The sequence below is a fragment of the Cynocephalus volans genome, chromosome 6 (genome assembly GCF_027409185.1).
Source record: "Cynocephalus volans isolate mCynVol1 chromosome 6, mCynVol1.pri, whole genome shotgun sequence".
NCBI classification, from domain to species: domain Eukaryota; kingdom Metazoa; phylum Chordata; class Mammalia; order Dermoptera; family Cynocephalidae; genus Cynocephalus; species Cynocephalus volans.
Genome location: NC_084465.1, coordinates 138,578,902 through 138,591,819, shown reverse-complemented (window position 1 = coordinate 138,591,819; position 12,918 = coordinate 138,578,902). Strand labels below are relative to the sequence as shown.

The following is a 12,918-nucleotide window of genomic DNA, read 5'->3' as shown; positions in this document are numbered from 1 at the left end:
CGCAGAACAGAGATATACAGCTTAGGGAGCTATGAATAAGAAATACATGTCTTTGCTGTTATTGCTCTATGCCAACCCACACACTTGAGAGCATGAAATAAATGTTTGTGGTTGAAAGCCACCGAGATTTGGCTTTCAACAAAAACTGACTGACACATAACATAGTATCTTGCACACAGAAGTACTTAATATTTCAGCAATAGTAATAACAAGCTAACATATATAATAAAGTATATAAAACATTTAAAAAGATGGACATCTGTCTATATATCTACCCACCCACGTAACAAATATTTATTGAGCACTACCTTGTGTGAGATACTGTTTTAGCTGCTGGAGATAAGGCAGTGAACAGGTAAGATGCCTCCTCTCATGCAACTAACATTCTTATAGGAGAAAATAGAAATTTAACTATAAGGAAGACAGGCATTGTGGAGAAAAATAACACAGGGAACAGTAATGGAAAATGCCAGATAAGGAAGAGACGTGTGTGTGTTTGTGGTCTTCAGAGAAGACTTCACTAAAAGGGAATCTTGTGAGCAGAAACCACAAGTAAGGAAGAAAGTCAAGTGGACATCTGAGGGAAGCATATTCCAGGAAGAGGGAAAAGCAGGTGGAAAAGCCCTAACCATAAATTGGCTGGAGTGTTCAAGGATTAGCTAAGAGGACTTTGTAGTTGGGAGAAGTGAACTAGAGGCACACTCATGGAAGGTGAAGTCCAGGAGGAAGGAGGGGACCAGTCATTCATTCTTGGGAAGCTATTAGAGGAAATTTGACTTTTGCTCTGAACAAGATAGTCATAGGAAGACTCTGATGGTAACGTGACATGATATTACCTGAGTTTCAAAAGGATGCATTTGGGTTGCCATCTTGTGAATACAGTGTTCAAGAGCAGAAGCAGAGAGATGTCACTTAAAAAGCAATCATGATAATCCATGCAGAGACAATGGTGGCTCAGACCGTGGGGAAAGTAGTGACAGTAATGAGAAGTAGTGGGTCCTGGATAAACCTGATTCTAATGGCTGACTAGAATTGTTAATGTGGAATTAGCAACTAGAAATAAACTGTCATTTGGGAGGCATGGAAGAGTGGCAGAAATGAGGGGCAATTTGCAACAAGGGTTTCAATTTTAGACACTGAAATCAGTAAACGTGTTCAATTCTGACTCCCTTTTACTGGTCTTCCAGAGGGGTGCTTAGCTTTCTACAGCGTTCTATGGAAACCACTACACAAAGTGGTGAAGGCAAGCAATCCTGCTAGAATGCAGAGGTGGGGGGGGAGGCTCAGAGCTGTGTCACATACAGAGAACATTGGAATGGAGCCCTCTGATTATGCCAGTAAAGGGGCTGGTGCTCTTCAGACCAGTGATGCTAAGCAGATGGAGCAGGGCTGGAGGTTAAGTTTTCAGCAACTGAGAGTGCCATTTGTTCCCAGTCTCTTAACATTCTAGGAAGATTTGACATTTAAGAGTTTGATATTCAGTCTTACCAGATCACTGGGCACTGCCCAGAATGAGTTTCCCCAAATAACACATTCAAAGCCTGGACTGTGTTTGTTTTAGGTTACTTCCCGTTGTGATCTTTGAGGTGCCCATTAAACGTCCAGGTTGAGACAGAGAGTAGACGGTTAATATGTAAGTCTGGAGGTCAGGGGAAAGGTTGAGAATGGAGATATAAATCTGGGAAACATGTATTCATTTTTTAATAGCTATAAATCTATAAAATGGAGAGGAAATGGTTGACAACAATCCACAGGAATATTTACTCAGGAAGTGTAGCCCCAAAGTAAAACAGCACTGAAGGTAACTGAGAGGTTAATAAAGTCTCTTGACACAATGTAATTATAAGGCAACCAGCTTGATTATTACAACCCTTCAAATATAGTGGAATTACAATTTAACTTCAGACATGACTTTCTAGCATTTTGCCTGAGACGACACATAGATATAACAGATTCAAACCTCTTTACTATGTTTACAAAGACTTTAAGACTAATTATTAGCAAAGATTTACAACTTTTTTCCAGGGCTAATAGACTTGACAAACAGAATAGAAGTGAGGGCACTTTGGAATATTTCTGGAAATGAAATACTGATTTCCCTGGCAGTTTTTCTAAGAACACAGATTTGGAAAAACTCATAAATTGAAATGTTCTTTCTTACCAGGGTAGAGGGTACAGTCCATGAATGACAGATCATCTACTGCAATATCTCCAGTGAAGCCATCTCCCACTGAAGCCTCCACCAAAATCTAAGAAAAATATAAGAAATATGTTGACATTGTGCAGCAAATTACGCTATGGAGCCTCATGTTTATAAAAGAACTCATAATTTACCTAAAGATAACCCTTTCCTAAACCATTAAGAAAGCGCTTTGCAATAGTCTCCATGAATGGTCATGTTGCCTCTCCTTGAATACTTCCAGTAACAGGAAGCTCCATATCTTACTGGACCCATTGGACACAGGGAGCTCATTCTGTTTCTGAGGAATTTCAATTTTCTGAAATTTCAATATATCAGATTGATATCTACTTCCCTATAACTTTCCACCATTAGTTCTAGATTTACTTTGTTTTCTTCTGATCCTTTAACTATTTGAAGGCATATTGTCTGCTGTTCCTATCTTTGTTTTTGCCCTACTAGTTCATTGTTTCCCAGGTTAAACCTCCTCATCTTTCTACAAACCCAATTTGCTATCAGAGTTACTTGCTAGGATGTACATTTTTAAGGGGCTTAAAATTTTTCTCAAATGGACCTTATTCTGTAACACTTTATCAAATTGACTAATCATTCTTAGATCTCCTTCAGAGCCCCATTAATCACAGGGAACTGAGATGACATCTGTGCTGTTAGAGGAGATACAATTCTACCAAAACTCCAGCAAAATAGGAAATACTGACAAACCACTATAGCATACTGCAGATTTTGATTAGGACTGAGATTTACTATAATAGAATTAATCATGATGAATTATTTTAATACTTATGCAAATATGTTGCATATTTACAGGAATCTCACCATAATTTAATAATAACGAATTTCAAGCACACCCAAACTTTAAAAATACATTCTTTGTCCGACTATTATATGAACATATGCTTCCATTTCATTTTTCTTCACAAATGCCATATGTGGTCGTTGAAATTTTATTTCATTTTTCAAATTCTATCCTCAAAAAAAAGTCATTAAATACATTATTTATTGATGTTCTAGGTGAAGAAGAAAATTTTAAAAGGTTAAATTGCTGACCTCAAAGCTCCTGAAATCTTCTCCCAACTTTATTCTCTCTTGACAACTGCCAGGATTTGGTCTTGGATTTGTCAGAGGAGATTAGTCAACTTGAGAAAGGTTTATGCATCTGACTAATGGGCAGATATAGTCCACCAGACATTGCCTGAGGAACATTTAATGGTGTTATCCAGGAAATGTCCTGCTGCTGTACAATGGATCACTTCAAATACAAAATGCATCTTTCTTTTCACCACCATCATGATTGAAAGAAATATTATAGGCAGAGACACAAAAATGCAGAGAGAATGTTCAGTAAAAAATCATACAATTATTTTCAATAAAAAATCAGCAGTCAGAATTTGGAAGAACATAATATAAGAAAATATATTTTGTCTTATAGAAAAAAAGACACTGTAGTTGGGCAAACAATGGGGAAAAACCATAAGCAAAAATAAATTAATTACCAATAAATGACCAGGATCATATGTGTCTATCCCACTACAGTACAACATAGAACACGCTAACAAATAGTTCAGAAGGAACTGCAAGAAAAGGGAAAACTAGAATAAAAAAGAATAAGCACTACTGACTTGGCCATACTGCTGAGGATTACCATTACTTTATTCATGAGAAGGGATAGAAAACTGACGTTAGAATCCCAAATTTTATGGAAAGTGCGCCTGCTGTACATATGAATATCTGTAAGCTAACTTTAGGAGTATATACACATACATTTCTTTTTTTGTTGTTTTTGTATTGTCACAAATTAAAGAAATGGCCATTGACGAAAGTTACAGATAAAATTATGTTACCCTGAGTGAGCCACCGCAGGTAAGTAGCACTTCTGAGAGGATTCTGTTTGCACAGGCTTATTTCTATTGGAGTGTACTTCATATTACATGACAGAAATTTTGATACCGCATCTATCAGCATGCAATGCCAATGGGAAGACACAGAAATAATCCAAAGCAGAAGACATTTGGGTCTTGCTCTAACAAAATTTAATCATAATTTTTAACGAAATTATGCTAAACCCCTAAAGTGTTAGCATTCTCAAGAATTAATGAACCATAGTTTCAAGTTGACATACTAAAAATACCAATGTGTATATATTATTGTAGTCTCAGCCTCTTTTGCATATTTAATTAAATCAATCATTGGGGGGAAAACCCTTCTTGATAACAAATTACACCTCAAGAACAAAGTAGTTATGAATGTTGAGATTTAACTTTGCTTTTGCTCTATATTGAATTTAGTCTTATGAAAAGTTTTGTAAATTGTCCTAAGAAACTAGTCCTAAGAAAATTATCTCAAGAAAAGAACCAACCGATGTGTCTCTATTCCAGAAAATTCACTTTCGTTTCTGGTGCTGTTCCCTGTATCCCTGGAAGGATATTAAAATACAAACATTAAACATTGTATGCAAGGCAGTCCTGCCATTCTGGAAGTTAGAGAAGCCAAATTTTACTGCTAATTCTATTAGTACCCTGTTGAATGACTTAAAGGGTAATTGAAAGTCCAGTTTGGTTTAAATGGCCTGCCTTATCTGTTACATTAGGACTATCACAGGCTTGGAAATTTTACAAAGTAAACCAGCTCTTCTAAATTGTTCTTTTATGGGCTGCTGCATGCTCCAAATAAAAATGGAGTGGCCTTGTCAACTACATTGGAACTTTCAGGCTCAAACATTAATAAAGCTGTAGAGACTTGCTTGAACTCATCCCCTATATATTAAGGAAACTCTGAATTACTGACCAAACATTTTAAATGGAAACTACTATTATCATCACACACACACACACACACACACACACACACACACACACACACACACACACACATTTCAGGATCTATTAACTAATATGTAAAACAGAATTAATTCAACCTGCCACATACTTTCCATTTAATCATCACATACTTAAAAAAGAATACAAAATTCCAGCATAACATATCAATTTTTAGAATAATGTTTCTTCAAAGAGACTCAAAAGAAAGAAATTCTTGTTTAAAATTTATAAATAATACATATCCTATGTGGAGCATGTGGAACTCCAATGCATTGCTGGTGGGAATTCAAAATAGTAGAGCCACTTTGGAAACTGATTTAACAGTTTCTTATAAAATGAAACATGGCAGTCCCACACATAGGTTATTTGCTTACCCAAGAGAAACAAAGATGTGCATATGAACAAATACCCACTCACAAAATTTATTCTAGCTTTATTTATAATTTCTAAAAGACAGAAACAGTCTAAATATCCCTCAACTGGTGAACAGATGAGTAAATTGTGTTCCTCCCATATGATAGAATGCCACTCAGCAATAAGAACAAACTGATGGTATGTACAACAGCTGTGAATCTCAAAAGCATTAAACTAAGTGAAAGAAGCCAGACTCAAAAGGCTACATACTTTATCAATTCATTTATATGACATTCTAGATAAGTCAGACCTACAGGGAAAGAAATCAGGTTTGTGTTACCAGGAGACAGGGGTAGAGGGAGGGAATGACTACACAGAGAAATGGGAGATTTGGAGGGGTGATAGAAATAGTCCCGATTTTGATTGTTGTGGTTGGTTACACAAATGTATACGTTTGTTGGAATTCATAGAACTGCTCACCTAAGCAGAATAAAATTTACTTATGTAAATTATACATCAGTGAACAAATAAAAAGCATTTATTCTACACTTATTGCCATAAATCATTCATATCTCAAACTATTACTTTCATATTTTTTTCTCAATTGCCAAATTAATGCATGGCATTTTATAACCAGTATATAGTCATCTCATGCATTTCAATCTATTTTTCAATTCAGCTATAAAAAGTATCTTCCCTTGCTATCCACTAATAATTTTCCAGAGAGCAAATATTTATGTTTTACCTTATACTTTGTAATGATGTCCACTTATTTTTTATTTGGTTTTCCCATAATTAAAAATGCAGAAACAAAATGAAAGTCATTATTAGAAGCTCTCTTTTAGCCTGTTTTTACACCTTACCAAAAGCTGATGTAGTTAAACTTCTATAAACATACTCAGACAACTATATTTTACCACCTAACCTACAATTTTGGGGGGACTCTTCCAAAGTCAACTTAGAATCTCCAACTTTCTAGACTAATACTTATGGAAATATTTGCTGGACTCAACATAAAATGGTTTTAATCATCTGTAGAATAGTTTACATAACACTGAAACAAATCTTTATAAAATAAAACTCAGATGTGTTCTGACACATTTTATGTTTCTAACTCTGTCTCTAGACATATCACATACAAAAAACAGTATAGAATAACTGGACTGTTCCAATTATTATACCAGAAATGCCATTTATCATTAAATATGGGCCACGAGAGTTGTATTTAAACTGTGCAAGAAGCTGGGCACAGAAATGGATAATAAAAATAAAACAGAGATACTAGAAGAGACAAAATAAAATGCCAGGACTGATAAGTAAGCCGAGTACTATAAGAGGTTATTTAAAAGAAAAAAACTGATGTCTACCTAATCTTACTGAGTTCCATTTTAAGAAAAAAATCATGGCAACATTTTTGTTGATCTTCTAGTATTATATTGTTTCTTCTTAGCCAGTGTCTGGCTTTATAATATATGGCTTGCTACGAATTTTTTACTCAGAAAAATGAGTTCCTACTTAGGCATTCTGCCATGTGTTTCCATGGTTACCAGTAAGAAAAAAATTCATTCCTATCCTGGAGTATCTCACTATCTAGGATAGATAAGACTAAATGGTGACTCCTGGGCTGGACCAAGCTCACAGGAGTTGACTTTAACCCAAACAGTGCTCTCAAGTCAAATAGGTTGCCAATATTTTAAAAGTAGGATATTTCATGAAAAGCTGTTGTTTCTGAGCTGCTGCAGTCCCCAGTACTCCCTATTGTCACCTAATGCTAACACTGATTGTCAGTTGCCATTTATTATTGTACATCTGACCTACTTCTCTCAATTCATGCCTCTTGGCCTGGTTCCCATAGGAATTTGGGTTTGCAATTCCTTGTGCATGTTAGATCAGAAACTGTGAAGGGTCTGAGATTTTACTCTACTTACAAGCCACAGGTTAACTTGCAACTGTTTCATAGGTATATACTGACAGAAGATACCTGATCCCTGACTTTGAGAGACAGTAAAGAGCAGCAGCCACAGAAGTACTTCTTCCACTTTTTCCCTGATTCCCACGGGGAATCATGTCGAGGACAATACATTTACCTACTTGTGTGGTGGGTTGCACCGTAGGAGAGGAACCCCAGTATTAGGAGACTCTAGCTATTAGAGGCTGCCAGATTATCTGCTTACTTTCACCTCTAGAGAGAGAAGTGGGAGGGGGGAGGTTTACCTTTGCTCTGAAATCTAAGCAAATCTCTCAAGTAAAGGACATTCAAATACACCTTTTTCTTTTTTTTTTTTTTTCTTTTTTTTGTCTTTTTGTGACCAGCCACACCACGCTCAGCCAGTGAGTGCACTGGCCATCTTTATATAGGATCCGAACCCGCGGCGGGAGCACTCTCCGGAGTGCGCCACGGAGTCGGCCCCAAATACACCTTTTTCTCATAGACTGAAGGGTGCTGAACCCAAGAAATCCATGGAGAAATCTTTCCCAACTGGCAGTTGGATAGTGCTACATCATTGATACATTTAATTTGTGAAAGCACTGTGACCCCTTAATTCTTTCTTAATGTACCTGTAAATTGAAATGTTTCGATTCAGCCTCTTTTCCCCTTATAAAAATGTCTCATTTTATACTTACTCTGAACTGGAGGAGACTCACTGTTGGAGTCTTTCTGAAATGGCCACCCACCTGCTATTCACCCAGCTCCTTACCCACCCACAAAATCTTTTCCCATTACGATGTCTGCTGTGTTGAGGGCAGAGAGAAAAAAAAAAAAAATTGAAAAGGGTGGGGAAATAGGGTCATTTACAGGGTCATTCAAATCTCAGATATATTTCTTCATTTATATAGAATTCTTTCTGCTATTCTTCCTGAATGAAAGAAACAGAAACATGCACAAACACCTACACACACACACACACACACACACACACACACACACACACACACACACACACACACCCACACACACACACACACACACACACCCCATCTCTAAGTAGTCAGGTCATATGAAATAGATTTGCTTTCCGCGGTTTTTAAAAGGTTCAAAAACTACGAAGTTTATTTCAGCTCATTTCTGTCTGTGTCATTTTTGATGTACAAGAAAGGCCAAAATTGGGGCCAGTTTTTGTTTTGTTTTGCCTCTGATATATAACAGTACCTAAGTGGATTTTAAAAGGGATAAATGTTGACCAATTTGAAACTAATTTGCTACTTGAAACTATGCAAACTTGCATGCTATTTTAAAGTCCTCTGGGGATTCATATACTGTGTAACCCATTTCACATCTCATCTGTTATTTGAATGAGAACAAATAGTTTTCAATTTCTCCAATTCTGCATAGAATTTATACAAAACCTATTTGATTGGAAGTTACAAAGAAAGATTTAACTGAAAAAAGTCTGGTTGATGTTAGAAAGAAAAGGAAAAATGGTTTAGTACTATTGATTGAAAAGTTCATAAAATAATGTTTAATTGCTTAAAATGGCATAATAAGGTATAATAAGATTTTAATAAAATACATTGTGATACTGTCCGAGTGATTGGCTCATACATGCTGAAATTAAATTCTCATTTAAGAAGCATAGTTCTAAAATTCTCAAGTGACATTTTTTTCAATCAACTGACAAATTTTTTTATCTTCCAGACCATTAAAGATAATATTTTTTCTAAAAAGTTAAGCTTTGCTTTTTTAAATTTTAATATACAATAAGTCTTTACAAAAATCATTATGTGCCCTCAATCTCCTTGTAAAAGGGGCACCAAATCTGCTCCTATTTCCACCTGGCAAATTAAAATGGATCGAGACCTAAACAGAAGAAAAACAACAACAACAAAAAAAACAGGTGATAGATTTGAACCCTAGCGATAACCCACATTGGTTCTTTGCTCTAGTTCAATACTCCATAATCCTCACTCACTAGTTATTAAGAATAAAAATCCCATTTGAAGTCTCAGGTAAGATGTGATATTACTTCCTCATGAAACAGGAGGTGCTCAGTTTCCCTGAGTATGGGTCTTAGGTTACTCCTCTGAGTCTGAAGCCACTCCCCAGTCTTAGGCCCCTCATCTGGTCCCTGTGACAGAAGAGAGGTACTGTTGCTTGTTGCACCTACTTTCAGCACCAACATGGGGAGATTGAGATCACAGGTGGCAGACTTACTTAATTTCAGTAGCCGAGCATGCTCAGGAGAAAGGAGTTTATCCTTGAATGACCTTCCACTGGAGGCATTAGAGAGCACCAGATATATTTTTAGTAATTGTCAGTGTGTATGTTGGAATTTGACTGAAAAGCATGCTCCAAAGAGACCAATAGAGCATGTGCAAAGCTGGATTGCATAACCAGTTATGTAACTGGGAACCAAACCTCCTTAGTTAAATGAATGCCATACATATTCATGTATTAAATAGCATGAATATGTATAGAATACACAACTATAAAGTTAGAATCCAGGAAGAAGGTGAGGCTGTGCTTACCCTCAAGCCAGCCCATGCTTTGTCTTTAAGTGTATATTTCTTTCTCTTTGCTTTTAATCTGTTTTTGCTTTCTACTCCAATTCTGCTCTTGAATTCTTTCCTGTAGTGGGGTCAAGAACTTGGTAGAGGATGGAGTCGAGGTCTAGCATCCAACCTTCCCAGACCCTTTCCTCTGGTAACACTCAGAGAAGCCTTCTTTGACCTCTCAAGCTGAGGCTGTTTTTTGTTTGTTTGTTTTTGGTTTTTTTTTACAAACTTCTCATAGTCTTTAATTATATAAGTACCTACGCAATTAAATGTCTCTCCTCTAGGACAAGCTCCACGAGGGTTGCTGAGGGACACCCAACACTGTATACACGGTACCTAGCAGAGCGACTAGCACTTCACAAGCACTTACATATTTTAGGGGGAAATGAAACTTCTCTTTGTCATACCACACCCACCCCCCTACATTTTACATGTCACACAATTATCAAATAAACAAATAGGTACAAAATATACTAATTCATCCCAATGTTTCACATTATAATATTAAACTTTTGACAAAGCTGGCTTCTTTTTGGTTTTACAACTTTCCTGCATCTTTCTCATCCTTACACAGTCATTTTCCTGGATTGTAATTCAATGTCCAACTGTATTTATATGGTTTTCCGTGTTCTTTTTTTTTTTTCCCCGTTCCTAAATTATGCCTGCATTTTCAAATCCTTCCCTTCATTCTTTAGCTATTTCTCAAGCATCACTTTCTTTCTGGAATAATATCAATTTCATTTGTTAGATGGGTTTCTTTTAATATATATATATTAAAAGAAAACATATCATATATATATATGATAGCTATATCAGTTGTAGGCAGTCTTACAACATTCTTTTAATCTATCATTTGAACACTGAATGGGGCCTTAAAGAACATTTAGAATCTAAAACCCCTGTTTTACATGTGAATAAATGAAATTCAGAAAGTTTAAATAGCTCACTCCTAAGCCCATAGACTAACTCTATTTTTATAATGATGTCCAAATCATTCAAAAAAAGAATCCAATTCTTAACTGGTTTTAAAAGTCTAAATACTTTAATCAAATTTTTATTTTCAGTTTTCTTTTTCCTTTATGAGGCTTCTAAGTTTTTTACTAATCAGAAAGTGACTAAAAAGAGTTGGATGACAGGGGAAGCTATCGAAATAATACAAAACCGAGTCACACACAAATTCATGCTCAAATAAACTGCTAAATTTAATTTGTCTAAAGTCTTTTTTTTTTTACTAAAACTAATGTCTTTAATGACATTTTGATCTTTAAATGGCTATGGTATGAAATGTGTCTTTAAAATATTTGTATCGCCAAGTTCTTGTCCACTTTGCAATTATTCTTCAAATTTGACTTCTTTTAAATAAAAATCTTATTTAAATGTTATCTTTTTTATTATTTACATATGGCAATATTTTAGTATCATGTAAACTATTGATTCCCAAAGTGGTATTTGAGGGTATTTTGGTCATTAATTTTAACATAATGTGCACATTTTTTTTTTAATTTAAAACAACAAATATTTATTATCTGACAGTTTCTGTCTGTCAGAAGGTTTTGGTAATGGGCCATAATGGGCACATTATAATGTAGCTTAGGAGGAAAACTCTAGCTCCTCAAAATCCATGATTTAATATATATTCTTGCTTAGGATAAGACTAAAATATATAACAGAACTTACCAGGCCACAGAATTACACCACCACCACACAGAAATATCCATAAATGTTGCAGACCCTTAAACATAGTAACTCAACATCTCTCCTTAATTATTTGAAAGAAAATGGATAATTTTAATTATACAGATCTAGAGTAAAATTTATTTAGTGTTTTATCCTGGGAAGTCTTTGCAACCCAATTCATACTTGAATATTTAAGAGATATTTTTATGAAGTTATGTTATTTCTTAATAGAATAAATATGAAGATAATAATTTTAATGAAGCTATTAAATTTTCAATCATGGCTAAGAGTCATTAATTCCTTAAGTTTTTTTTTTTTTTTTTCTTTCCTCTTTATTTTTTTCTCAGTTTGTAAAGATTTGGCAGCCAGCACAACCAACTTCTCTTTCATATGGAAGTTTTTTGGCTTTTCTATGGAAAAATCTTTATTCCTCTATTACGTTTGCAAGAAGAACTTTCTGGATCTTGAGTCTGTGAGGCTGGATGCATTATCTAGACTGGCCGTACAAACTGAATTTCCCTGCTTAAATAGTTGCTCAAAGTTCTGCTAAAAATCTTTCATAATAATTTCACTAAACCAGGTGGTTTGATGAAATTATTCTTCTTACTACACATATTTGTGTGATAGGATTCTTGATGTTAGTCAATATCAAAACAGCAAAAAAGAACGTCTGTTATTGATAGAGAGCCACATCTTCATATTAAACTAAGAAATAGAGAACATCCCTTTATATCTAACTGATGACATTGCTCACACTTTTTCCAAATGCATTAAGCATCATATTTTTGTACGTACAAAAATAAAAATCACATACTCACTTCTAACAAATTATATTATTTTTCCTGAAAACTGGGAATTCAGTTATCAAAACCTCTCTTATTGCATTCTTTGGAAACTCAGTGGGACAGTTCTTTGTCCCAGTTCTGCCTGAGGAAAATATTTAAAGACAGTTAACTCAGCTTCATCTGTCACAAGATAAGCCTGCTTTCCCTTTTTTGTTCTTGTCCTCTGGTGTCCCGTCACTGCCTCAGGCTCCTACTTAAGAGGATGAGTTAGTTTCAAGCAGTGCCTCAAATCAGAAATCCCTTCAAAGCATTGCATCAGAAATCTCAGGTCGAATTACATCCGGGGTTTTCCTCCATCACGCCAGTCATTCTACAGCAGAAGAAAATAGGCACTAATGTCCCATTATGCTTCTCACCGTGACTGCTTCTAAGCATATTCATCTTGGGCCTGGACTTCAGTGATCCAGGCTTCCCAGAAACTCAATACACAACAAAAATGCCAGGGTATTAATATAAAATGAAAACAATTATAAACGAGTATGAATACTTGTGCTAGCAGATCATCAAATTATGGTTATCAGGAAAGGAAATC

The 12,918-nt window shown here is 35.4% G+C and overlaps 1 protein-coding gene across 1 annotated transcript in view; it reads right to left on the bottom strand.

Moving 5' to 3' along the window:
• Positions 1 to 12,918, bottom strand: part of MALRD1 (MAM and LDL receptor class A domain containing 1) — a 632,630-nt gene that overhangs the window by 450,812 nt on the left and 168,900 nt on the right. Inside the window, exon 19 of the mRNA XM_063101139.1 lies at positions 2,162 to 2,249. Within this exon, the coding sequence (XP_062957209.1) occupies positions 2,162 to 2,249 (88 nt within the window). The remainder of the gene's footprint in view (positions 1 to 2,161; positions 2,250 to 12,918) is intronic.